The sequence below is a fragment of the Akebia trifoliata genome, chromosome 16 (assembly GCF_017979445.1).
Source record: "Akebia trifoliata isolate Shusen 1 chromosome 16, ASM1797944v1, whole genome shotgun sequence".
In the NCBI taxonomy this organism is placed as follows: domain Eukaryota; kingdom Viridiplantae; phylum Streptophyta; class Magnoliopsida; order Ranunculales; family Lardizabalaceae; genus Akebia; species Akebia trifoliata.
Window position 1 is genome coordinate 644,171 of NC_141390.1, and position 27,601 is coordinate 671,771.

At 39.0% G+C, this 27,601-nt stretch overlaps 1 protein-coding gene across 1 annotated transcript in view; it reads left to right on the top strand.

Moving 5' to 3' along the window:
- Window positions 1-27,601, top strand: part of SYN4 (sister chromatid cohesion 1 protein 4) — a 32,357-nt gene that overhangs the window by 1,278 nt on the left and 3,478 nt on the right. Inside the window, 11 exon segments of the mRNA XM_086428081.1 lie at window positions 14,586-14,847; window positions 15,408-15,505; window positions 15,626-15,675; window positions 16,403-16,464; window positions 22,031-22,226; window positions 22,229-23,168; window positions 23,475-23,852; window positions 23,855-23,923; window positions 24,530-24,668; window positions 25,263-25,399; window positions 26,431-27,464. Coding sequence (XP_086284207.1) covers window positions 14,586-14,847; window positions 15,408-15,505; window positions 15,626-15,675; window positions 16,403-16,464; window positions 22,031-22,226; window positions 22,229-23,168; window positions 23,475-23,852; window positions 23,855-23,923; window positions 24,530-24,668; window positions 25,263-25,399; window positions 26,431-27,464 — 3,365 coding nt within the window.

The window sequence follows — 27,601 nt, forward strand, 5'->3', positions numbered from 1 at the left end:
CCTCGTCATAGGGATCATCCTGACCAAAAATCAGCTCATTCCAAAACTTTTAAGTCATATAAGACAAAAAAAAAATTGGCTATGGTGTGGGTTGCCCTTATAAATTCATGGGGTGCTTTTATAATTACCTCTAAAAGCAAGTTATTAAAACGCTGGACAGTCCAGCGTTTTAACTATTCCAAGGGCATTTTTGGTTAAGTAATGAATTTTAACACATTAAAACGCTAGACGGTCCAGTGACTTAAGTCGTTTTTGGTAATTTTTGAAAAAATATATTCTTTTTTGTATATATTAAAATTTTAACCCTCCTATAGTAATCTTCGACAGAACTTTTCTGCCAGCTCCAAATGGAAATTTTGGGGAAAGAAGGGAGATTGGAGGTGGATAAGGACTTATAGAAAGATTTTGCAGAAAATATTTTATCTTTACTAGCTTCTTAGCAACGATTGTCCTCCACCATAGAGTTGCTCTATATTTGAGAAACACGCTCGATAAGGTTGGCTACCTTTTTTTTATAAGTAAAAGAAAAATATATTAATGCTGCTAGTTGAGATGACCAACGAATAGACAATGCATAAAATGACAGAAAATAAAAGCCACCCAAAACAACAAGATCTTAATCCCCTGCACCCTATCCCTATTAAACAGAAAGTCCTCAAAGAAGAATCCCTTAAATTCCTCGAAAGTCTTGCACCAATAAAATAACTGTCCCAAAACCAACAATAAAATCTGGCTGACTTGTTGTTCCTTTCCATAAAAAATCCTACTATTACGCTCATTCCAAATTCCCCAAGAAATAGCAAACAGAGTTAGAGACTACAACACTTTCTTGGATCTGCAAAATGAAGATCCCAACTGACCCCAAGACTCAGAAATCTCTAACAGATGGAGGCAAGCATCCCTCCACACCAAACAAATGAAGGAATCAAGTCCAAATCTCCCTTGCCACCCCACAATGAATAGTGAGGTGATTTTCCAATTCTTCATCCTACTTACACATCCAACAAAAATTAGCTCCTCAAAATCCTCTCCGCCAATTATCCATTGTAAGAATCTTCCGCTATCCTCAACCCATTCAAAGAAAGAAATTTCATTGGCACCCTAGGGCTCCACACGGCCACAAAAGGAAACGTAGAAATAACCCTTATTGTGATTGATCCATTTTTGCTAGTCCCCCATAGTCTCACATTCTCCCTATCTCTTTCTCTCTCTTGGAACATTCTCTAAACATGCCAACAAGTTAGTCACCTCTTGAATCTCCAGATTGTTAAAGCTTTTTTAAAACTAAAATCCCAAGATATTTGATCTCCAGAATGAGTCATGAAGTTCTTTGCTAGTGCCTTTTTTTTTGGGATAAGGGAAAAAGGTTTGGGAATTGAGACCTAAAAGTCAAAACTCTGCACCACCGGTTGTCCCTTTCCAGAGCCTACACCCATGAGCCTATGTTACAAAGCTACTTTCCCATCCGACTCGGTCCCCGCCATACTTTTTCTTGATGACCTCCTTCCATAGGCTTTAATCTCAGCCCCAAATCTCCATAACTAGATGCCTAAAAGAGCATGATTCTAAAATTTTAATTTTGAGCCCTCCCTTCTTCTTGGGAAGGCGAATCTAATTTCACCTTACCGGGTGGAATTTTCTATTTCCTTCTTTATGATTACATAAAAAATCTCGAATCAACTTCTTTTACCTCATTTCAATCGATTCGGGAATGGAGAATTGGGATAAGAAGTAAAGTGAAATGTTTGACATGTGTTTTTAATTAGGATCGATTTCCCTCCCTTTGAAAGGTACCTTGATTTTCAAGGGCCTATACATCTTCCAATTTGTTTGATGACTAGATCCTAGATGATCCTACTTTTGAAGGCAACACCGAAATGAAAACCTAAATAACAAGATAGAAAGGACTTCACTTTGCATCTAAGAGAGCAAGTTAGCAAGGAGATATTATCAGGAGAGGCTACTCCAAAATTTTGCTATTTCTAAGGTTCCCTGAAACTGTCTCAAAACAAACCAACAAACACCTCATGAAGCTTATGGATCCACAAAATCATTAAGAAAAAACGATTATATCATCCACGAACTGAAGATGAGAATTCATGGGGGCGCCCTCTGCATTTGCCTTGAAACCCAATATTGCTCCAATAATGGCTCTTCTAAACATTCGGTTTAAATCTTTAGTTATGATTAAAAACAAGAGATGGGATAATGGGTCATTTTCCCTTAACCCTCTCAAGTTTCTAAAGAAACCTATTGGGCTTTTGGTGACCAAAATGGAAAAGGATGTCGAGGATATGTATTTCATGATCCATCCAATCCATTTCTTCCCGAATTCCATGCTCCCATTCATTTACTTTAAGCAATGCCAACTAACGTGGTGATTAGTTTTTTTTTTTTCATATCTATTTTGAGAACCATGCTCGGAGTCCCTTTCTTTGATCTAGAGTCAATAAATTCATAGTAATTAAGATTTCGTTCAGGATTTGATGCCCTCTCACGAATGCTCGGTGTTCTAGCCCAATAATGCTATTCGTAACTTCCTTGAGTTTATTTGCTTATGCCCTGGACTTTTATACAATGATCTCACCAAGCTAATTGGCCTTAGATCTCTGATATCTTCAACATTCTATATCTTGGGAATCAGAGCTAAAAAGTTATTGTTGGGCCAATAATCTAAGACACCATTCTTTTGAAAGTCATTGATGACTAACATGATCTCCTCACCCACGATGTCTTAGAAAGGTCTTAAAGAAAGCCATTGAGAAGCCACCAAGCCTCCCTTTCATTTGCACAATGATTTGATAAAATCTCATCATCCTCGAAAGTTCGTTCTAAGTCAAATCTGATGGGATTCAAAAATATGATCAAAATCATATTAGTTATTGTTAGTTTCATTCAAAAGGCATGTTCATGAGACTTACACTCTAGGCCTTGAGGCTTACGCCACATTCTTTAGGCCATTGTAGTGCCTCTCCTTATGCTTCCATATTTAAAAATACTATTATGATCTGGAAGTCGATCCAAGGCAAGTGTTCAAATCTCTTATGACATAGGTGAGGTGCTCAACAGACCTTTATAATATTAGCAAAAACTTTCTTGGCTTCGACTTGACGCTAAAATGATTTTTTGGTGTTGCGAGTGTGGCCATATCTCAATGTATAAGTGCTGAGATGGAGTCACTTCATATCTTACGTAGAATGGAACGCATTGCTATGAATTCTATTCTAAATCAATGGAGTAGTCATTAGTACGAGACACCTCGGTATCTATTCTATCTTTAGCCATTCAAAGGTCATTTTATTTAGTTTGAATAGCTGAAAGGGATCTGTATCCGAAAGTATAATAGATGATCATGTGTAAAACGGATTGCATTAAGAAACATGTCTAACATAATGATATGAAAATGCCCCTTGAAAAAAATCATGGCGGGGGTGTCGAGGAAACGTCCAACACTCTTTAAATTTGAGAATATGTGGTTAGAGCAACAAGATTTTGGGGAGTTGGTCCACACTTGGTGGAATGAGCTATCGTTTGAAGGCAGACCAGGGAAAGTGTTGAGGCTGAAGCTGAAGGCTATCAAAGGAAAGTTAAAAATCTGGAATAAGGAGATCTTTGGTTCTGTGAACGCAATGAAAAGTGTTGTTGGAATTACAAGAGCTTGAGGAAAAGGAGGAGCGTGGTTGCTTGGGTGAAGAGGAGGGGTTGTGCCGTGTGAATTTTAAAATTGAGTATCAAAGGATGGCTGCTAGAGAGGAAACTTGTTGGAAACAAAAGTCGAGAATTCGTTGGTTGAAGGACGGGGATAGAAACACTTCTTTTTTTCACTGTATTGCTAATTTTAACAGTCGGGTTAATTTTATTTTGAAGCTTAAAGTCAATGGTTCGTGGAAGGTGGGTGAGGAGGTTTGTGAGGGGGTGGTGCAGTTCTATGATAACCTTTACTCGGAGGAGCATGTGAGTAGGCCCACATTAGATTCCCTTCATTTCTACAGCATTTCCCGGGACCATCAAAGGTGGCTTGAGAGACCGTTCGGGGTAGAGGAAGTGGTCAATGGGCTGGCTAGTGATAGGGTCCTGGGGTCTGATGGTTTCTCTCTAGGCTTTTTTAAAACCTGTTGGGGAACAGTGAGATGATGTGATGGTAACTATGGAGGATTTTTATAGCGAAGGTTATTTAGACTTGGGCTCTAACTGCACTTTTATTGCTTTGATCCCTAAAGTATTGGGTATGGAAGATATTACAGATCTTAGACCAATTAGTTTGGTTCGTTCAGTTTATAAAATTATCTCGAAGGTTTTGACTGTGAGGCTGAAGTCCATGCTTAGTAATATTATTAATTGCTTGGTAATGGAAAGAAATCGTTTTTGGGAAACAGGAGTAGGAGTGGACTGTAACATCATGAAGATTAAGGTAGAGCGGAAGGTTTTCGAGCTGAAGGAGGTGTGGATCCAACGTAGAAGAGGTATTGAGATTAAGGAAAAGGGCAGAAGATCGGAATCTACTATTCAGCTGCTAGAGGAGGAAGCTATATGGGTCTTTGAGCAACTTGAAGTAGCGAGAACTTCAGCGAAGTTTGATAAGGTGAAATATTCGAAGAACGGCATAATTTTTCTGATTCAAGGGGATCATAACCCTTTTGGTAGATTCCTGAAACTCCAACAGTTCTCGGACAAATTTCGATCCCGTGGGATCGTGTTCCCAGCAGGCTCAAGGGGTGATGGATGGGGAGACGTTAGCAATGCGGTTAAAGCTCGTTTAACCCCGGATGAGAAGTTGAAGAGTCAGGTGGATGAGAGTGGGCCAGCCAATCCATGGACGAAGGGTGTTAACCATTTCATGGACTCTAAGACAGAGTCTACAATAGTGTCAGGAGAGGAGAAGAGCTATGGATATGAGATTAAGTAACGTACAACAATGCTTTTATGTTTGGGAAGTGGAGATGGGCCTTTATTTGCAGTTCGAGTTCTCTAGAGGCGGATTGGGAGGAGTTCTTTTCTGCAATGAAACAATCCCTCCCTAAGGCTGAGAAACTAAAACTGTTAGAGTGGGAACCACTTACTCGATTATTTATGGTGGGTAACAAGACATAATTTCAAAAGGTGAACTTAAGGAGAATAATTTCAGTTGGCAACGAGTCCTTCATTCTACGACCGTGGTTCGCGGATTGCAATGCAATTAAAACAGACTGGATCAAGAAGGGGACTTGGGTGGGCATTAGAGGTCTACTGTTCCACCTTTGGACTTCCGATGCCTTTCGAAAAATAGGCACTCAGTTAGGTGGACTGCTAGAGGTGGATCGAAATACTCTTCACTACGCGAGGTTAGATAAAGCGAAGCTTAAAGTCCGAGGATGTCCGTGGAAGATGCCACGAGGATTGAATTGTGGATGGATGGGTTCAAGTATAGGATAGGCGTGGAGGTGGCAGGAGATGAAGTTCAGCGATTGGAAAACTTAGAGGGGGTGGGGAAAGGAGTTGATATTAAGGCTAGAACCTTAATGGACTCAGGCATACAGGTAGTCAATGAGGAAGTTCAGCAGGAAGAACATGTGCGCAGTGTGGGGAAAAAGATATCTGGGATTATCAAAAATGTTCGGGCAATATCAAATCCCATGAGAGTTTGCGTGCGAAAGAAGTGTTTTTTCAAATTTCGTCAATGTCTAGGGACATGTGTCGCCCGAAGTAGTAACCTGCAGCCACATCGTCTGACGGTGTATTTACTACGAAAGGCAGCTCGTAACCTAGCCTATACCAGGTGGTTGCGTAACTATGGATTAGTGGAACGTAAGAAGCCCAATGTTGTTGATATTGGGCCGAAGCATGTGAGGCCCCATGTTGTCATTGCTGGGCTCTCTCCTGACGATGAAGGTTATTCGACTTTTAGTGGGATGGGCTGGGCTGTGTAGGCCCATCTGTAGACAAATCGGTAACGACAGCAGGCCCAGTGGGGAAGACGTTGGGCAAGTTATCCAGGGATCTGATTCGTAGAGGCCCAATTACAAAGAAAAGTGGACTTAAGCTGCAGCAGGCCCGTCGACGTTCTTTTCAACAACATCAATCCATCAAGTTCTTTAAACGCAACAAGAAGAGAGTGTCAATGAAGGTAACTCAGTCGATATTGTCTCAGCACCCAGATTTGAAGGAGAGAAATCCCATCGAGGCCTTGGTACAGGAGGAGTGGAGTGGTTTTAATGTAGATGAAATTCTGTCTACAGCTGGCGAGGCACATGGTGAGGCTGAGATAGAGATCAGAGAGAGAGGAAAGAGTCTAAGCGATGAAGGGGACTTAGAAGCGGGGAAATATACGGAGAGATGCTTCGAACCTGCTCAAAGGGACATTCAAGATGAAGCTTTTAGCGATTTCTTCAGCCGGGAAGAGGTTTATGATGAGCCTTCTTCTCCGTATGGTAAGTCCAAGCACGATGGAAGGGATGTTGTAGAGATGGTTGGGGATGGGCAGTCCAAATCGTGGACGCAGCCTGAGAATGGGATTAGTAGTTATTCAACAGTGGTTATGGGCCCATGTTCGACTGTTATCAGAGAGAATGGTAGAATAGGAAATAATAAGATGATCGGTACAGGTCTGGGAGCTACAGAAATGGGACAATCCAGTTTGATTGGTGGAATTTCTTATTCTACAATGGATTCTGTCGAGGCAACGAAGACACCAATAGCTGCAAGACAGAAGAATAGAAGAGAGGCGCATTTGGACCACCATCTAGTTGCTGTGACTAGAATTTGGGGGAGACTGCGAACTGATCTTCGACAACACTCAGTTAGCTCGATCGTTGATGAAACCCCAAGCAGTAGGCGGGATGAGCACAAAAACATGGGTAATTAATGGTTAAAGTATTTACTGGCCCATTCTCCTGTCCTCAGGTATTTCAATTATGTCTTGGCGAGTTTCCCCGATTTAGAGGCCAAATTTTTTTCTCGTTTACGTCATTGATTCTGTCTATAGATCTTCCTTTGTCTGTTCCATGTGGTGTTTTCTCTGAGTACAGGTCTTGGTATTCTTCAGCCTATTTTCACTCCCTTCAATCCGTTGAGTACGTCCAAGAGAAGGAAGGTGGACAAGAGAACAGGAAAGATGACAGTCAGTTAGCTCGGGCTTCATTACTCTCTACTCAGATATCAAGTAAGGGGGCAGTTGCCAATCAGACAAAGGTGTATAGTGACGGCAATTGGGCTGAAAGAGACATGGGTCAGCCGACAATAGAGACTCGTGAGGCAGGGGTAGTTAGGACAGAATTGGAGACAGTGGAATGGCTAGTGAGTGAAGCATTGAATATGGCAGAAGACTTTGGCTTAGTGCCAGAGGTAGAGGATAGGGAGTCTTCCCTAATTTTGAGAGTGGCTGTAGGGGATATGCGAGATAGATCTACTCTAGACGAGGACTGCAAACGCATCAATCAAACGTATGGAATTGAGGATGGGAATGGGGAAATGGATTACGAGTACCCTCAAGAAATCCGAAGTTATAGGGATGGCGACAATAATGAGTTGGTGGTAGTTGCTCCCTTGGAGATGACAAGGAGTTTAATCAGAATAAGAGTGGAAAAGGAGGTGGTTAGGATGGAGAAGAGATAGGAGTCTTGGTCAGTAGTGGGTCTTGATAGGTTCCCAATGTCGTTCAAAGTATTGTCTTGGAATGTTACGGGGTTAGGTGACAGGGGTAAGAGAGCAGCAGTGAAAGCTTTTATCAAAAGCAAAAATCCGCTTATGGTCACGCTTCAAGAATCGAAATTAGCTAACTGTGACGATAAGATCATTAAGAAAATTTGGGGGAGAAACATTGACTGGATAGCCCTTCCCGCTATAGGTTCAGCTGGAGGTATTCTGATGATGTGGGATAGAGCACGGGTTCAAGTGACGGACAATTTAGTCGGGGCTTTTTCGGTTTCTATTTTATGCAGGAAACGAGATGAAAATTTTCAATGGGTGTTTTCAGGGATCTATGGCCCAACCATTAATAAGGAGAGAACACAATTTTGGGAGGAACTTGAAGATGTAGCGGGTTACTGGGAGCATCCTTGGGCTCTAGGTGGGGATTTTAATGTTACTAGATTTACTCATGAGAAGAATAGGGGCTCGAACATTACTAAAGGGATGAGAAAGTTCAATGAATTTATAGGAAGACATTGCTTGATGGACTTCCCTCTCCTAGGGAGGCGGTTCACCTGGTCTAACAATCAAGGTAACTCTAGGTTGTCCAGATTAGACAGGTTTTTGGTTGATATTGAGTGGGAAGATAATTTTCAAAATGTGATTCAATCAGCCAGTCCTAGCCCTGTCTCAAATCATACTCCTATCTTGTTGGAAGCAGGTCTACCTAGATAACATCCTCTTCCCTTTAGATTTGAGAACATGTGGCTGGTTCAACCCAATTTCTTAGATCTCATTCAGAATTGGTGGAATGAGTGCCCTACCTTAGGTAATCCCGGTTCTGCGTTCAAGAAGAAGCTCAAATTCCTGAAAGACAAGTTGAAGATATGGAACAAAGAAGTTTTGGGGAGTATTGAAAAGAAAAAAAAGGAGATCCTGATAGACATTGAAATTTTGGACAAGAAGGAGGAAGAAAGGGAGTTGAGTCTAGAGGATAGAAGGAAGAGAGTGGAAATGAAGTTGAAATTCCAAAGAGTGGCTCTTATGGAGGAGATTAGTTGGAAACAAAAATCTAGGGTCAAATGGTTGAAAGAAGGGGATAATAATACAAATTTTTTTCACAAAGTGGCTAATTTCCATCGAAGAAGTAACCAGCTTGACAAACTTAACATCAGTAACGTTATGAGGGTAGGAGAGGAGGAAGTTAGGGATGGGGTGGTGGATTTTTATAAGGATTTGTACAAGGAAAAGGAACCCTTAAGACCGCGGCCGGATAATTTAGAATTCAAGTCCCTAAAGGAAGAAGAGAGGGAGTGGTTGGAAAGGAAATAGGGGAGGAAGAGGTTAAATCGGTTCTTTGTTCGATGAGTGGGAATAAGTCGCCGGGCCCGGATGGCTTTAACATGGAATTTTTCAAATATTGTTGGGAGGTCGTTTCAAAGGATTTTATGGAGGTCATTAAGGAATTGCAAGATAAGATGTGTTTGGAGTATAGCCTTAATAGTACTTTCGTAGCATTGATTCCTAAGAAAGTTGGGACAAAAAGGATAGAAGATTTTAGACCAATAAGTCTAGTTAGCTCGGTGTACAAGATTATTTCCAAAGTGCTAGCAACTCGATTGAAAAAAGTTCTTCCTAGTCTTATTGGGGCCGAACAAGGGGCTTTCATTAGAGGTAGGCAAATCTTAGATGGAATCTTATGACCATGTGAGTTGGGACTTCTTAGAATACATGATGGGAAGGATGGGTTTTGGAGAGGTGGATCAGATGGATAATGAAATGTGTAACTATGGTGTCTTACTCGATTCTCGTCAATGGGAGTCCGGCGGGATTTTTTAGGGGTCGAGAGGGTTGAGGCAAGGGGACCCATTATCTCCGTTCTTGTTTCTTATTGTTACTGAAACCTTGGGTAGATTGTTCACAAGAGCGGTTGATATAGGTAAGCTTTCGGGGTTTAGAGTGAAAGATGGACCATTAATTTCTCACCTTCAATTTGCGGATGATACACTTGTATTTTTGGAGCATTCGAGGGATCAGGTGAGAGCGCTTCGTGTGTTATTATGTTGCTTTGAGGCTATCTCAGGATTACATATTAATTTGCAGAAGAGTAAGCTTTTCGGGGTAGGAGAGGTGACCGATATTCATTTGATGGCAACCACGCTGGGATGTGGGCACGATACCCTTCCCACGTCATATTTGGGATTACCGTTGGGAGCACCATATAATAGTATTAAAATTTGGGATGGTGTGATCGAGAGGCTAGAGAAAAGGTTAAGCAGGTGGAAGGCCAATTATTTGTCGAAAGGAGGGAAGGTTACGCTGATTAAGAGCACTTTAACGAGTATTCCGGTTTATGTCCTATCGTTGTTCACGATACCGAGATCTGTCGAAATTAGAATGGAAAGGCTTATGAAGGATTTTTTGTGGAATGATAGGACGGGCAAGAGAAAGTATCATTTGGTCAGATGGAAAGTGGTTTGCACGCCTAAGAAGAATGGGGGTCTGGGCATAAGGGGGCTTAGATTAGCAAACAGAGCTCTGTTAGGAAAATGGCTTGTGGAGATTTGGCGAAGAGAGGAGTAGCTTGTGGAGGAAGGTTATTAGGGCCAAGTACGGGGAAAAGAGGTTAGGATGGTATGGCGGCGAGGCTAAAGATCCTTATGGGTGCAATGTCTGGAAAGGGGTTCTTAAAGGGATGGAGGATTTTAAAAGAGGGATTAGATTCAAAGTGGGTTTGAGAGATAGGATTAGATTTTGGGAGGATAGTTGGTGTGGCACATTGCCTCTGGCAGTCCAATTCCCGTCTTTATACACTTGTTCAATCAACAAGAACCGCTTTATCTAGCAGTGTTTGGTTGGCAATGAGTCTGTCCTACTTGGGATCTGGGGTTTAGAAGAAATTTTAATGATTGGGAGCTAACTGAGGTGACATCTTTCCTTGATCTCATGAATACAGTTCATCTCAACGACAACGAACAAGATAAGTGGGAATGGACAAGGGCTAAGGATTCGAGATTCTCTGTCAGGTCTTTCTATAAGTGGCTTTCCTCTAATGTAGAGAGTTCCTTGGTGGGATCAATCTTTTGGTCCAGGTTAGTTCCCTCTAAAGTATCTTTTTTTGTGTGGTTAGCTTCTCTCAGTAGGATTCTCACGTTGGATAATTTGATTGTGTGGGGTTGGATCATTCCCAATTGTTGTCCCCTTTACATGAGTGATGGGGAATTTGTTGATCATTTATTAATCCATTGTTATTTTTCTTATAACATTTGGTCGACTTTTCTCGGTCTTTTTCATTTTAACTGGGCCCCCCCTCGTAAGTTCTCCTCGTTGTTAGTAGAATGGACCAGTAACGCTTTCCATACCAGAAAAAAGATCCTTTGGCCGATGCTTCCTTCGGCTCTCACTTGGGGGATTTTGAACGAGAGAAACAACAGAGTGTTCAATAACAAGAGTAGCAACTTTTATGCAGGTTTCTTGGAGATCTTGGGTTTGCTATACCTTTGGTCAAAGCAGAACATAGAGTTCGCAGGAACTACATTTGATGATTTTGTATTTAGATGGCACTCTTTGTGTAACGACTAGTGTGTTTTTTTTTTGTTACTTTTCTTTGAGGCTCTCTCCCTCTCTGTTTCTTGTCTTCCTTTCTGATCAATATATTATACTTTTCAAAAAAAAAAATATTATTGGTCCGGCTCAAGGAGCGTTTGTAGCAGGAAGACAAATTCTGGAAGTGGTTCTTATAGCTAATGAATGTATTGACTCGCGTAGAAAAGATAAAGTCCCGGGGTTAGTCTGCAAAGTGGATCTTGAGAAAGCCTATGATCATGTGAACTGGAATCTGGTAAAGTATTTGCTGAAGAGAATGGGGTTTGGTGAAAAGTGGGTTTGATGTTCATGAAATGCATTTCCACTCTTACCTTCTCAATTTTGGTTAGTGGATCCCCAATGGGCTACTTCAGAAGTTCTAGGGGTCTTCGTCAAGGAGATCCGTTGTCGCCCCCTTTTTGTTTGTAATAGTTATGGAATCGTTGGGTGTGATGCTATCTAAGGCGGTAGTAGAGGGGGAGCTTACTGACTTTTTCACTACGGTGGGAGGGCATGCGATTTCTCACCTCCAATTTGCGGATGACACTTTGATTTTTTTGGATCACTCGTCGAGACAATTGAGTTTTCTAAGTGGTATGCTAGGATGCTTCGAGGCAATTTTTGGAATTTCGGTCAATCTTTGTAAGAGTAAGTTGTTTGGAGTAGGAGAGGTGGAAGGGGTGGAGGTGGCGGTGGCTTTGTTAGAAGTACAGATGGTAGTTTTTCCATCCACATATTTGGGACTTCCCTAGGGCGGCATGGGTTATAAGAGTAAGGAGATTTGGGAGTCGGTGATTGAAAGGATGAGGAAGAAACTAAGCTTTTAGAAAGCAAAGCTTTTATCCAAAGGAGGGAAGATCACTCTCATTAAAAGTGCTTTGACCAGCATTCCCATTTACACCTTTTCACTTTTCTCCCTACCTAGGAATGTGGAAGTGGAATTGGATTGAATATGCCGGGACTTTTTGTGGCATGGAAAAAAGGGTTCAAGAAAACATCATTGAGTGAGTTGGAGAAAGTTATGCTTGCCTAAAAATAATGGGGGCCTGGATTTTCGCAACTTTGGTTACATGAATTTGGCTTTGTTGGGGAAGTAGCTTTGGAGATTTGGGGAGGATTGAGAGAGTCGTTGGAGGAAAGTAATTGTGGATAAATATGGGGTGAACGTGAATGGGTGGGAGAGCGGTCTGGCTAAAAGTGTGTTGGGGGTGTGGAAAGGTATTCTCAGAAGACTTCCGTATCTCAAGAAATGAGTGCAATGTAAGGTGGGGAGGGGGAATAAGGTGAGATTTTGGGAGGACTGGTGGTGTGAGAATGGTCCTCTTAAGGATTTTTTCCCGAATCTTTTTGCCTTGTCGCTGAAGAAGAATCAAGTTATCTCGTGCTTCAGAGGTATTGAGAATGGGGTGACTAATTGGGATTTTGGGTTTAGAAGATCTTTGAATGATTGAGAGGTGGATAATCTTGGGAGATTGGAGAATAGTTGCATGGAGAGCTCTTCGGAAGATCAGAGAGTATGAGGAGGTACTAGGGATGGGAAGTTTACGGTTAAGTTTTTATATGATGGTATTGCTCCTAGTATAACATCGTCCTTTCCTCACTTTTTTGTCTGGGGTGGTGAGATTCCTCCGAAGATTTCGACTTTTCTTTATATGACGGCCTTAGGGAGACTCGCAACTATGGATCAGTTAATTACGAAGGGTTTTATTTCGCCAAATCAGTGTTGTATGTGTAAGTCTCAGGCGGAGACAATGGATTACTTACTTATATACTGTTGGGTGGCTTATCACATTTGGGCGCATTTTTTATTTTGTTTGGTATCGTGGGCTATTTTCCCAGGTCAGTCAAGTCGGCTTTGGAGTCCTGGTTGACGTGGGGAGGATTTTTTTTGTCTTCTAAACGGATTCTGTGGTTCTTGGTTCCTTTCGCAATTTGTTGGGGTATTTGGAATCATTGCAACCGCTGCATCTTTGAAGAAAAAGAATTTACGCTGGAGGGTTTAATTCTTTCTATTTTAGAGCTCATGTTTTCTTGGAGCAAACTATATAAGGTGCTTAAGGGGGTCTTCTTTGAAGATTTTGTTGTGAGATGGGATAGGGTTTGTTCTTTGTCATGAAAGTTGTGTTGCTTTTGCCTTGTTGTTTTATCTTTTTGCCTTGTTTCTTTTCTTTGTGTTGGGTTGGTCTTCTCGACCCCCTTGTTTTTCCTTCTCTTAATAAAATTATCTTTATCGATAAAATAAAAAATAAAAAAAAACCCAATGAATTAGCAATCCAATGTACGGTAATATATACATTGGAAAGTTCAATTGTATTTTTCTATTAAATTGTTTTTTGAATAGTTTGTGCATAGCACATGCATAATTTGTAAACATTATGTCTAAAGATGAAAATTTTGGCCGTATAATGTTTTCTCAAAGTACAAAAAAATGACGTCCACCATTCATATAGTCTTGCAAGCAATGATCTCATTCCTCTCATACCATAGCTTAAGGATTTAAAATGCTAAGTAAAGAGAACATAAGAGAAATAAAGGAAAAAAAATTCCTTTTTTTTTTAATACCGTCTCCCACTTATTGAAAAAGTGATTAAATCGTTACTTTTCCTTCACCGATTTAATCATGACTTTTTCAATGAGTCATGACTTTTATGAAGTTCGCAATTGAATTACGAACTTCATGATTAAATTAGGAACTTTACGATTAAATCGGGAAGAACGAAAGAGGATCTTGATGCACTAGTAAGAGGACGTAACATTGATGAAGCACTTCACAATCTAATAATATAAACAGACTGATCATTCACCCCACCATTAGAGGGCACATGCCTCTAGTAAGGTGTGCACCTGAGATGACAGGGCATCACACTTGCTGGTTTCATCTTCTCAAAGTCTAATTTGATCTTATTATTTTCCATTTATAAATCTTTACTGTCACATTTCATTGTACAGCTCCTATTCTCATGTTTCCTTGTATCGATGGATTACATGGTCTAGGAATGTATACACTTCTCCTATTTCTCAAAATTGAGATATTTTTGACGTTGGTCCTTACTTTTTTGGAGTGTCAGTTCTTAACTTTGCTTTAGTGGAATTTTTTTTGGAGTATCAGTCCTCTCCTTATAGTATAAGGCCATCAATTGAGAAAGAAAAATAATATTGCTATTAATGATTGATCAGCTAGAAAAACAAGATATGCCCTTGAATTACTGAAAACCATAATATTTTATGCTTGATTTACTGAACAAGGGCAACGATACTCTCTTAAAAAGTAAGGCTGAAATGGTATTTCTCATGGTTGCATTTCGAACTTCGGATCTATTTCTTTTAATTGTTCTGTCCTTGATGTTCATGGTCTGCTTATCTTGTCTGATTTTTGTTGAATTTATTTGTCACAGACTCAATTCTATTCCCTGATGTCCCAATCGCACTTCGGTTATCTAGCCATCTTCTGCTTGGGGTGGTCAGGATATATTCTCGAAAGGTGAATTATCTTTTTCATGATTGCAGTGAGGCTTTGCTGAAGGTAAAGCAAGCTTTTCGTTCCACTGCAGTTGATCTGCCACCAGAAGAATCTACTGCACCATATCATTCCATTACCTTGCCGGAGACTTTCGATCTTGATGATTTTGAGCTGCCAGATAGCGAAATTTTTTTGGGGTTGGTTCTGAAATACTTTACATTTTACGATAAATCATAAGTTCAAGCATCCTATGTGGTAATAACCGCAGGTAACCCACAAACTGTAAAGGTGAAGCATATCCACCATTGAATGGGTCCCATTTGGAAAATCCTGAATATCCCTTGTCTATAAAATGAACCTGATTGGATGGGCATGATCATGTGACCTTATCAATGATCAGGTTGGCTACGTGGTAATAGCCACATGTAACCAACAATCTGTAAAGGTGAAGTATATCCACCGATGAATGGGTCCCATCTGGAAAATCCCAAATATCCCTCGTCTATAAAATCAACCTGATTGGATGGTCATGATCATGTGGTCTTATCAATGATCAGGTTGGCTTTTGAAACGGGAAATGTCATAGGTGGCACCCTTTGAATTTTGGATCTCAACTTCTTTTTGTAGATGGTAATTACTATCTATGACTCCAATGTTTCTCTTTAGTTTAATTATCAGGAGCTGAATTTCTGTCAGAGTGAGCAGAGTTCCTATTGGTTTATAGTTATGATCATCTAACTGACCATATATCATGCAGTAACTATGTTGATCACCACGTCAGTACAAGGGAGCAGATTACTCTTCAAGATACCATGGATGGTGTGGTTTATTCTACATCACAGTTTGGTTTGGATGGTAAGTATTTAGTGTCAGGAGCATGGCAATATGATATTTTTCATCATAGATTAGTGTTCATAGTTTACATTATTACTAGATTTAAATGCATTTGCTGCTGTGTTTATTGGTTTTCTCCAGAGCGGTTTGGAGATGGGGATACTTCTCAAATTGCGTTAGACCTTGATGAGGTAATTATATTCCCATGGTCTGTAATGATGGTAGTGACTTTTGTTCTCCTGGATTTCAGGTCCTTGACTTCATTGTCAGATATCTTGTTCCCATGATATTTTTATTATGGAAAATCTAGAGAAAGTGTGAACTTTCTAGGGCATGTTTGATTGAGCATGGAAAATGGGTGGGAAATCCATTTTCCATGGAAAATCACATTTTCATGCGTTCAATTGGTTTGTCCACGGAAAATGGATTTCCACCCTCATCCAAAAAACCAGTTCATTCTGAAAGTGATTTACAAATTAACGGTAAAATTTGATGGTCCACGATTCTTCAACTTGTAAACTGGGGTTAGAAGTTTTAGAATGGGGTGATTTTTTGTGAGGATGATCTCCTCACCGTAGAGTTCGTCCTAAAAAAAAAAAAATCAGCCCATTCTGAAACTTGTAGCCTATATAGGACAAAACATGCTGGCTATGTTTTTGGCTACGTGATTGACTTTTGAACCTGACCCTTCATTGAAAGTTTCACCAATGAATAGTGCTACAGTGGAAATTTTCTAGTAAAGAAATGTTGGCGCTTACCGAAGTTGGTACTTGAGGAATGGAAAATATTTTGGGCTCTTATGGAAATTTATTACCTTGCTTTCAGAGGCCCACTTCTAATTAATTTATAAAATGGAACGTTTGTCGTGATTAGTTTTCTTTATGGAAATCCACTAACAATGGCTTCTTTTCTTGACAGGACTTGTTTTTAGATAAGGTTACTACACCTGGACACACGATGGTTCTGTTGGATTCAAATGAGTAAGCTCTCTGGTCCTTTGCAAGGAATGTCTGAAGTTCTTTTCAATTATCTTAAATTTTTTGTATACTTGATTTTTTTTTTCAATTTGCTTGGATGCTAAATGAGAGATAAACTTGAACATTATCCTGGTTTCATGTATTTCAGACCCGTTGCTGACCATATGCCACAGTGTAATTACTATTTTTAAATTCTCTGGGAAGGATCTTATTTCAAACTCCTTTAATATATTTTGGTAAAACAATTCCTTTTATCACAAATCTTTGTTCCTTCAAAAGCCTTAAAATCTCATCTGAGTTGGAATTTGGGTCACCCATTAAATGAGAAAGAACAACACTAGCATCCATTCAACTCTATGAAATTTGGACAGTACAACATCTCAAATTGGAAGGGCAGAGGTTCATCCTCTCGTCATTCTAATTTCTAAATCAATAGGGTTTGGGTCGAATACTAGTATGGGGATTGTCACTTGAACAATGGTATGGAAAGGCTCCTTCCACAAGCTAGAGACTAGGAATCTATCCATTTTTGCAAAAAATAAAAATAAATAATTGGGGATGTGACTATTTTTCTAAGTGAATGTTCACCCCACAAGAAGATCTAGTGAGGTTTAATTCACAATTTCACCAACCTCTTTCATGCTTTTAGAAAATCTAGCACTTTTTTTTTCTTCGTTAAAACCCTTTCTTAGTCACCAATGCAGATCTCAGTACCCAACCATGCCATTCAGTTCATTCTAGCATTCGACTCTTACCTTTACTCATGAAGGACCTTATGCCCTGACAATATCCCAGAAAATCTTCTCCATCGCAATTGACAAAGAGATGAAAAATGCCCAGTTAAAATATTATTCACGTTTATTACTTTTTTATCCCACATTACCACAATGTCAACCGTAGATCCAATAACTGAGATATCCCACCATCCTATTTCTATGATATCCCTAAGTTTTGAAACTATGCCTGTGTGCTTTTTTATTTTAGTTTGGTCTTGCAGGAGTACCAAGTCAACCCCTCCCCCCCACCCACACGAAAAAAAAAAACAAAACAAAAACTCATTATTTTGCAATTTCACCAAGCTCTTTCATATTCTTAGAAACTCTAGCACACCTTCTTTCAAAAGAAAACCTTGATACATTAACATCACTTCTTAGGCACCATGGTAGATCTCAGTTCCCGAGGATGCCATTCAGTTCATTATAGACTTTGACTATTTCCTTTAATATTGAAGGACCATACAAACCTGGCAACACCTAAGAAAACTCTTCCCTTTTCACACTTAACAAGGAGACTAAAAACTCTAAATTATGACATTAGACACATTAACAACGTTTTGTTCCCAGGTCATTAGCAGCCCATAGATCCAATGGCCGAAAGATCGCTCCTTCCTGTTTCTCTAATATGCAAAAGTTCTAGAATTATGCCCATGACAAAAAAAATTTCTTCCAGTTTGTCTCTTGTAGGATGTCATGGAACTAGCCCTTTGTTACCTAGTGACCATGCAGCCCTCAAGCTAATCTCCACAATCTAGCTCAATCAACTGTGACAATCCGAGACATTCCAAAGCAATCCTAGAACATTCATTATTTTGGGATTAATCTTCCATTCCAATCTCGTCTGAGACATTCTGACTTGGTATGAAACTTTAAACCAAGTTGAGATGTATCACTTTTTCCTAATGACATATTTCGTCTCGTTCAATAAATCTTATCCTATTCTCTTATTGAGATAGTGGATGAGACGCAGATTTTAAACCTTGGTTCTTGACGTTTAGCAGAAAATATTGAATTTTCAAACTCCACAGACCTTCACAGATAACAATCGAAGTATTAGACCAGTTTTTTTAGTCAGCTTTAGTCTATTGTGGTTATTCCATTGGTGGTTCTATGAAATTAGCACATTAACTAGACATTGTGAATGCCTTCTTCTCATAAACTATTATTATTATTATTATTAGAGGGCTGCTATTGGCACTCCAACTGTTACTTATTACACCCCGATTAAAAATAAAGAAAAGATGTTAGGCTATGTTTGGTAAATCTTCTTGAAAGCACTTCTACGACTTTTAAGTTGAAAATGTAAAAAAAGTTATAAAAACATGTTTTGTTAAAACATTAAAAAAGTAGTTTAAATAAGTAGATTATTAAAATTAAACACTTAAAATAGAAGTCATATTAGAGTGACATCTACGTTTTTACCTATGCGGGAAGTAAATTTCCCACTGCATCACTGTTTAAAACGTGGGTTCGAAACCCATGAAGTGAAAAAAATACAATTTATAAGAGTCATGTCATCTGTTATTAAGATGAGTCCGACTAACCTTACCAACTTAGTAGGATTTGAAATCATACTAAGGGTTGTTGAACTCACCTTCTGGCATCCAAACATGATCTGATGCTATAGACTTGTAGAGGAGGCAAATTTTATGAACTTTGAAAAAAAAAATTAAAAAATTTGTTATTTTTCACTGTTGAATTTTAAATTTAAATTTGGGAGCTCCGTGGAAGTTTAGTAGCCATCCATTTCCAAAGCTTTGGATAAAGCCTCCCAAAAAATTGTTTTTTATATATATATAGGGTTGTGGTGTTGGATTGCCAATGTGCTAATCCATTTGAACTCAAGGACCCATAGTAAGACTTAAACTCTCTCTCTCTATCTCCACAACTCTCTATGTTACTATGTAAATTGATGTTGGAATGTATCAAATACTACAAATCTTTAGTTCAATACCCCAGAGCAAAAAGATTGGTTGGAAAGACCTATTGCGGAAGAAGAGGTGAGATCAATTATTCTCTCCATGAGTGGGGACAAGTCCCTTGGGCTTGACAGGTTTACCATGGCTTTTTTCAAACATTGTTGGGACATTGTATCTAAGGATATTATGGAGGCGGTTAAGGAGTTGCAAGAGAATAATTGTTTGGACTATGGCTTGAATAACACTTTTGTGGCTTTGATCCCCAAAAGAGTGGGGGCGGATGATTTGGGGGAATTTAGGCCATTAGTTTGATTAGTTCTGTGTATAAATCATTTCTAAGATGCTAGCCTCGAGATTGAAAGAGGTTTTGAAGAGCCTTATTAATCTTAAACAAGGCGTTTTTGTTAGGTGGAGTCAAAGTCTAGATGGGGTGTTGATTGTTAATGAATGTTTTGACTTGAGGATTAAGGATAAGGAGGGTTAGTCGGCATAATTGACTTGCAAAAAACTTATGATCAAGTGAGTTGGGAATTGTTAGAGTATATGATGGTAGGATGGGTTTTGGTAAGAGTTGGATTATGAAATGTATTACTTCGGCATCCTTTTCCATCCTAATCAATGGTGGTCTATCAGGTTTCTTTAGGGGTTCGAGGGTTTTGAAACTGAGAGATCCTCCATCACCGTTCCTTTTTCTTATAGTGGTAGAGGCTTTGGGGTGACTCTTCAAAAGAGTTGTGGAGATTGGGAAGCTTTCAGGGTTCAGAGTGAATAATGAAGGCCTCCTAATTTCACATCTTCAATTTGTTGATGATACTTAGGTATTCTTGGATCATTCTAGAGAGCAAGTGAGACTTTTGCGTGTTTTGTTAAGCTGTTTTGAGGCAATCTCGGGTTTATATGCCAATTTGCAGAAAAATAAGCTTTATGTGGTGGGGAATGTTCTTAATCTTCCAAGGTTAGCAGTAATTTTAGGGTGCTCTAGTGATAATCTCCCATCCTATTTGGGTCTTCCTTTAGTAGTTTCGTATAGCAGCACGAGTATTTGGGATGGTGTAGTCGATAGAATGGAAAAAAAGTTTTGAGTATGTGGAAAGCTAGATATTTGTCCAAGGGTAGTAAGTTGAAGTTGATTAAAAGCCCATTATCTAGTATCCATATTTACTACATGTCCCTTTTTACGATGCCCAAATCCGTGGAGGTCCACATCGAAAGACTCATGAAGAATTTCTTATGGAATGAAAAGAATGGTGATGGGAAATACCACTTGGTGAACTGAAAATAGATATGCAGTCATAAAAAAAATGGTGGTTTGGGGATTAGAGGTTAAGGTTAACTAATAAGGCTCTTTGGGTAAATGGTTACGGAGGTTTGGTAAAGAAAGTGGGAGTTTGTGGAGGAGAGTTGTTAGTGCAAAATATGGGGAAAAGAGGTTTTGGTTGGAATAGAGGGGAGGCTAATGGCACTTATGGTTGTAGTGTGTGGAAAGGGATCCTTAAGGTAGTTGAGTAATTCGAGAGTGACATTAGTTATAGAGCAAAATACCGATAAAAAATAATAATTATAGAGTGGGTTTAGGGGATAGGGTGAGGTTTTGGGAGGATAGGTGGTGCTTTAATTCGACTGTTTCAACTCAATACCCATCCTTGTATGCTTGTTCTTTGAAAAGAAACTACTCGATAACGAATTGTTTGATTCGTAACGGAGTCACCAATTCTTAGGATTTGGGTTTCAGAAAGAACTTTAATGATTAGGAGCTAACTGAGGTAACATCCCTTCTAAATCTCTTAAACGAAGTTCAATTCAAGGAGAACGATCATGATATGAGGGAATGGGTTAAGGCTATGGATAAGAGATTCACAGTTCGGTTTTTCTACAAAGCCTTTCTTCCAAGGTTAGATATTTCTTATCTAGAATCTCTCATTTGATTAGCTCTTGTTCCTTTCAAGGTGTCTTTCTTTGTTTTGCTTGCCTCCTTATGGAGGATTCTCACCTTGGATAACCTTATCGCACGTGGGTGGATCACTCCGAACTTTTGCTCCCTGTGTATGACAGACGGGGAATCCGTAGATCATACTTTAGTCCATTGTTCTTTCTCTCGCAATATTTGGGCTTTTTTTCTATCCTTGCTTCAGATGAATTAGGTTTTTCCTAAAACTTTGTTCTTGTTGGTTGAAGGGTGGGCTTATAATAGCTTATCTCTTAGTAAAAGACACCTATGGGCCATTCTTCCTTCGGCCATTGCGCATGCGGTTTTTATGGAGATTTTAGGATTTATGTGTTTGTGGGCAAGTTAAACAAGATGTTTGTTGGGGACTTTGTGTTTAGATGGGATAGTCTTTGTAATTAGTTGGTTGGCATTCGATTTTTTTTGTTTTCTTTTTCTTTTTTGCTTTCTATTTGGGGGCTATCTCAGCCTACCTTGGTCTCCCTTTTTGATATTTATAAATTCTTTGTACTTATAAAAAAAGGTACTTTTATCATTAGTACTACCAAATGGATTTATGTTGTTGAGAAGCACTATTACAAAAGTTACATAAGTGTGTTTACATAAGTAATTGAAAAGTTACAGACGTAATACCAAACACAGCCTAAATCATTGAGAATAAGTAAAAGTTGGGATGCCAATAGAAGCTCTCTCATTTTTCTTTTCTTGCTACATTTCTATTTTTTGGGTTTAAGATTTTATATGAAGCCTAATCGTAGTTATAAATAACTACAGAAATTGGTCGAACTCGTGTTATAATGTTTTGTAGTGTTGTGATGATAATTTGAGCCAAACCTTTGTAATGTTTGAATGGTGTGTTTTAATCTTTAATTGCAGCTCTCTTATTTATTTACTTTATGTTTTTATGTTTTTTTCATGCCCGTTTCCAGTATTGGTCCTCAGGCATCTGCTCACCCCATGACACCTTTCACTGACACGATGGATATTGATGAGGATGAAAATAAATCTGGTGGGGATGGCACGGCCATAGGTTCCTATGTTATGCCAACTGATGCTACGAAGAGCAGATTGATTCAAATCCCCAAGATCACAATATGGCTGATAACTCCACTACTCTTAATCACAACCAAATTCAAGCATCAGATATAAATGATAAAGGTTTTCTCTTTGGACACATTGAAGGTTCATCCGCAGATCAATCCACAGATTTGGTTGGGTGCCCTCAGGGCCCATCTACTCCTGGATTGGTGGAAGAGGTTGTCCCTGCCAACGATCGTGTTCAAGAGGTTTCAGCTTTAACTCTTGTGAAGGAAAATTGTGATTCGTCAAAATTGGTGGCTGAAGAGAGCCTTAGAGATTCAAATAATGCCGGGGATTCTTCTTTTTTCAATAATAACAACAGATCTGAAACTGATGATCCTTTCATGGCCAATGCGGAAAACGGATCACTTTTGGGTGTCGAGGCCATGGCCCCTATTTCATCGGATGTTACCTGCTTGGTGTCTTCACCGACTTCAGTTCTAGCTGATGAGCAAACAAAACCCACTTCTCTAGCATCAGAGTTCTCAGATAGAACTCTAGGTGTGACGGAAACCATGGCGAGGGTAGAAACTTCACAAAATGGAGTTACAAGTAATGAAAAATCTAGTCCCCCATTTGTTGACCAAACACAATCAGAAGGTGTAGCACACCAAGGGATTTCATTGGATAAAGATACTCCATTTCATGGTGCTGAAGAAAGTGTTTCTCTGAATTCTAAATTAAACGCCGACTGTAAGCACTTATCTGAAGCTATATCGGAGAGGGATTGCATTTTACATAAGGAGTCTTCCGAACCACATGAGTTCGAGAAAGCCGAAGCTAAGACTTGTTTGGAATCAGAGGATACAGAGATTCAGAATCTTGCTGACCATAATGAGAACAATGGTTCTCAAAGCCTTGTTCTTCGGCCATGCAATTCCCTTCTGAACTTACCCGATGTATCATCTCTGGGAGATGAGAATTTAGCAGGAAATGCCCCCGACTTATCACCCAGAGGAGACCAATCATGCATATCAGAGAATTTAGGTAGGGAGGAGGCTCTCCATTCTTTGGTGCAAGTTTTGTTTGACAAGCTCTAAGAGCCCGCCCGTTTGGATACACATAAAACGTAACTTTTTAACTTTTGAAAGTTAAAAAGTTCGATTAGATTTATTTTAGAAAACTACTTTTAAAAAGTAAAAAATCAGAACTTTTTAAAAAGCGAAAGGAAACTAGTTTCCTACTTTATTCCAAAGCTACTTTCTACTATCCAAACGGGCCTAAATATTCAATTCTGGCAATTAGTAGAGTACATGTGTATGTTTCTCGCTTTAATATTTTCTTATTTTACAGGTCAAGAGTGTGACCCGAGCAATGATAGGGTAACAGCCCTGGAGGCGGACCAGATATTGGTATCTGTTCCATCTGGTTGTGTTCAAGGAGATCTTAGCAAGTCAGACGATTGCTTGGATACTATTATTTCTAAAAATACTCTGTCAGAGAATTTAAAATGTCAAGAAAGTTCTGATTTGCCAGCACCTGAAGTGTTGCTTTCAGCCCCAGTGGTAGCTTCTGATGTACCGAGTGATTTATTAGTGGAGTCTACTCCAGAAAAAGAAGTTTCTGCAGAGCATGAACAAAGTGGCGATGGCTTGAAAACTTTTTCCGGAAAAAAACATCATTTGATGGAAAGTACACCAATTCTACCGGATGGGAATTCAACTAAACTTTCTGTGGTGTCCAGACAAAAAGAACTCTGGATTCTATTCCTGCTGACAATGATTTATTGTCATCTATCCTAGGTATTGAAGTGGTTATTAGCTTTCAAAAAGCTTGCATTTTTCTCTCTCTGTCTAAATGTTTTAAGTGAACTCGTTGATCTTGTGCTCTCTTTTCAGCTTTGAAAAATGGTATTTACTATGTATCATGGTTTCAAAACTCGGTTTAACATCTCGTCTCGTTCATGGATGAGATCGAGTTGTCATTGACGACATAAACTATTGAACTCGGTTTAGTATTATTTATTAATATATGTATATATGAAAATAATTATAATTTTTTTTTATATAAAATTATTAGTTCTTGTTTAATCATAAAATCATTTTATTTAGTTAATAAATATTTAAATTTAAAAAAAAAAATTAATTATTTTAATTAAAATATACGAAATCCCAGTTGACAGAGTCAAGTTCTACTGACTCAGCTGAGATTTTCAAAATATCGTCCAAGTCATCTTGTTTGTCTCACGAGATTTTGCACATGTGAGATGCCTTGTCTATCCGTCTCGTTCATGGACGATATCAAGATGACTTTGGTGAGTCATCTTGGTCTCGGACGAGATTGAAAACCATGTTGTTTAGTATTTCTCTATTGTTCTGATGAGTTAATTATGTATTTTGTTGCTTCAGTTGGTAGATCTTCAGCTTTGAAAGTGAGGCCTACACCACCACCTGAAACAGCACCTTTGAAACGGCGTCGGTTGGCTCCCCGGGCCAGTGTGCCTAAGAGGAAGGTGCATCTGGATGATGCCATGGTCCTGCACGGCGAGTATGTTTCCATTTCCCGTGTTTATACTAGTGCATTCTTTAATGTGTTCACCCCCAACTATTTTTTGTTCTGGTTTTCAGTTCCAATGCTTTTTCAATTATTTATGCTTTTATTGAGTAAGAAATGTTTTAGGTCCATTAAGGATACAAAACTTGTTTTCTCTGTCATGTATACCACACCCTATCATTAATTTATTTAGACTGTTCAATTGTTGAGTCATGCCTTGGATTGAAGACAGAAAAAGTCATACAAATCAGAGAATCAAAGAGTTGCCTCTGACCAATTTACCTTCACAAGATTTCTCTGTCCTTTGCTCTTTTCTCAAAACCATATCTCAAATAACTTGGGTTAGCTTAAAGGAAGCTTAAGATATTGAATCATTATGATTGTCGGTTGTGCCCATCCAAGAGGTGGGCAACCAATAAAATTGGTTGGGATTAATGAATCTGTGAGTGATGTCAAGGGATTTAGTTATTCATTATATTTATGATAGCTTCCATATTTTTTTTTTATTGAACTGCTCAGATGGCTTTTGAGTAGTATTTTTTTTTTTTCAATATTAGTAATACTTTCTTTGTAATCCTGTCTCCTTAGTACTATACGCCAACAGTTGATAAGTACTGAAGATATACGTCGCATACGAAAGAAAGCTCCTTGTACTCGTCCTGAAATTTGGACAATTGAGAAACAATTGTTAGAAGAAGAAATCTTCAGCGAAGCTTTACTTACCAGTGAGTTTACGGTGCACATTTCTCTGTATATAATGTTGTGCCTTTCCATTCATAATCAGATCGTATTTTGAGTTAACCATGATATTGGACCTGATTCTATATTAAGTTGGTGAAATTGTCGCCTTTGGTTTTTCTGACATTTCAAAGAGTAAGTCTAACATCTGTACATGTGGTAATCACTGTTTGATGGGTCCCACCTACTGGATCTTTTTTCTTTTGAAAAACACTTTCCTTACTAACATAGTAAGATTTTACACCTTTTCTAAGTGTCATTTTGCTCAAATGGATTACAAAATTATCAATCCAGCACTACAGCCCTCTAGATTTCGTGGAAAAACTCAGATTTAATTTAATTTTATTTTATTTTTGTTTGTTCCAAGGTTTTCAAAATGGACGGCTACCGAACTTCCACCTAACTCTTAAATCTAAAATTCAAATTCAACAGTGAAAATAACCTTTTTTCGATTTTTTTTTTTCAAAGTTCATAGGATTTTGTCCTCTACAATCCTGAAGCATCGGATCATGCTTTTGGATGCCCCCAAGAACTCTTTGTAAGGGTGAAATCCTTACTTTGTAAGGCTAGTTGGTCTCTTTTCTTTTCTTTTTTAGTTTATTTTTTATAGGTAAGTAAGTGAAACCCACCTATTAGATCTCCTACCTCTAAAAACTGATTTGATCAGATGAATGCAACTATCCCATTTTTTTTTAACTTTCTCTCGACTGTTCACCATTTTTTCCTCTCTCCAAAACAATCTGGTAATTTGGGTGGTATGATAATCTAATTATATTTATTTTTAGCATAAGATTTTTCCCAAGTGGATCACATTGCCCCCACCTATGTGGCTATTCCGCTGGCAACCCAAATTGGACCATTGCATTTTCTCTTGGAAGGCTGAAAGGTCTTTTTTCTTCCCCCCCACCCCCCTCTTTTTTTTGTATTTGTGTTTTTTTAGTTGCATTCCCACCTGCATGCCTTCAATCAGTTTGTGACTTTGCAAGAAATATGATTTAGTATTGTTTAATTTTCTCAGGTACATCCGAAGATATGATTGGTTTGCATAACCACACATATGATCTTACGGAGACCAGGGTTTCTGAAATTGATGCAAACAATACTCTTTCAGAAGTACCAAAAATGTTGGAGGTTTCAAGAAGCACAAATCTTACCATAGAAACAAGTATGGGAGCTACTTTTGAGCGTATTGTAGATGGAAATGATGGTGAGGCACATGAACCTACTAAAACCCTTGAACAGACTGAGAACCAATCATGTGAAACCCAAGAGCAAACAGAATCTATAACTGGCAATCCTCCCCTTGAATTACCTATAGATGGCCAATTGGGGGAAGAATCTGCCATGGAAATAGACAACCGGGACAATGGAGTTGCAGATATAGCAGACCATTCTGTTGCCCCTATTGGAGAGGAGCATAATGTATTAGCTAGTTCTATGATTGATGTTACAGAAATGACTTTGAGAAATGATGAGAATTTGGATCGTCAGTCAGATACAACCATTAATGTTGAAGGTGATGCTATTACTATTGCAGAAGGGGAGGAGGAAGGTTTGATTCTTGTTAAAGGTGTTTCTAAGGCAAGTGGTGGTTCAGTTGATGTGGTGCCACAAGAAGGGTTGTCCTCTCCTATGATTGTTCCTATTATGGATAACTGTTCAGTTGAGAATGGAGCTGATCTGCCATTGGATGCGACTATTCCCATGGAAAATGTTGACCCTTCATTCACAAGCACGTCTCTAGGAAGTCATGAGCCAACTGACTTGACTGTTCTAACAGATGACCATGCCAAAGAAGGAATCAGAAGCGAAGTGGGGGTTGTGATTGGGGATGGCATTGTGGCTGACAAAATGGAGGTTGATGAGGGAGATTCCTCCTCTAAGCTTATCTTTTGTGAAGAGCCTCTAAGGGACCATTCATGTCCATTAGAACATAATGCAGAAAATGTTCACTTCGATAGAGAAAATCCTGACTGTCAGGAAGCCAACCTGGAAAAGACTATGGATGTAGAAAATACTGCTTTGGACATAGCTTCTGTGAAGGATTCTGGTGTAAGTCCTCATTTCACTTATGAACTTTCTCATGATACTATTACGCTGTTAACGTGCATTGTTACACGCCTCCCCTTCCCCCCAAAAAAAACAAGAAATAATAATAATGATGTTAATAATAATAAAAATAACAAATA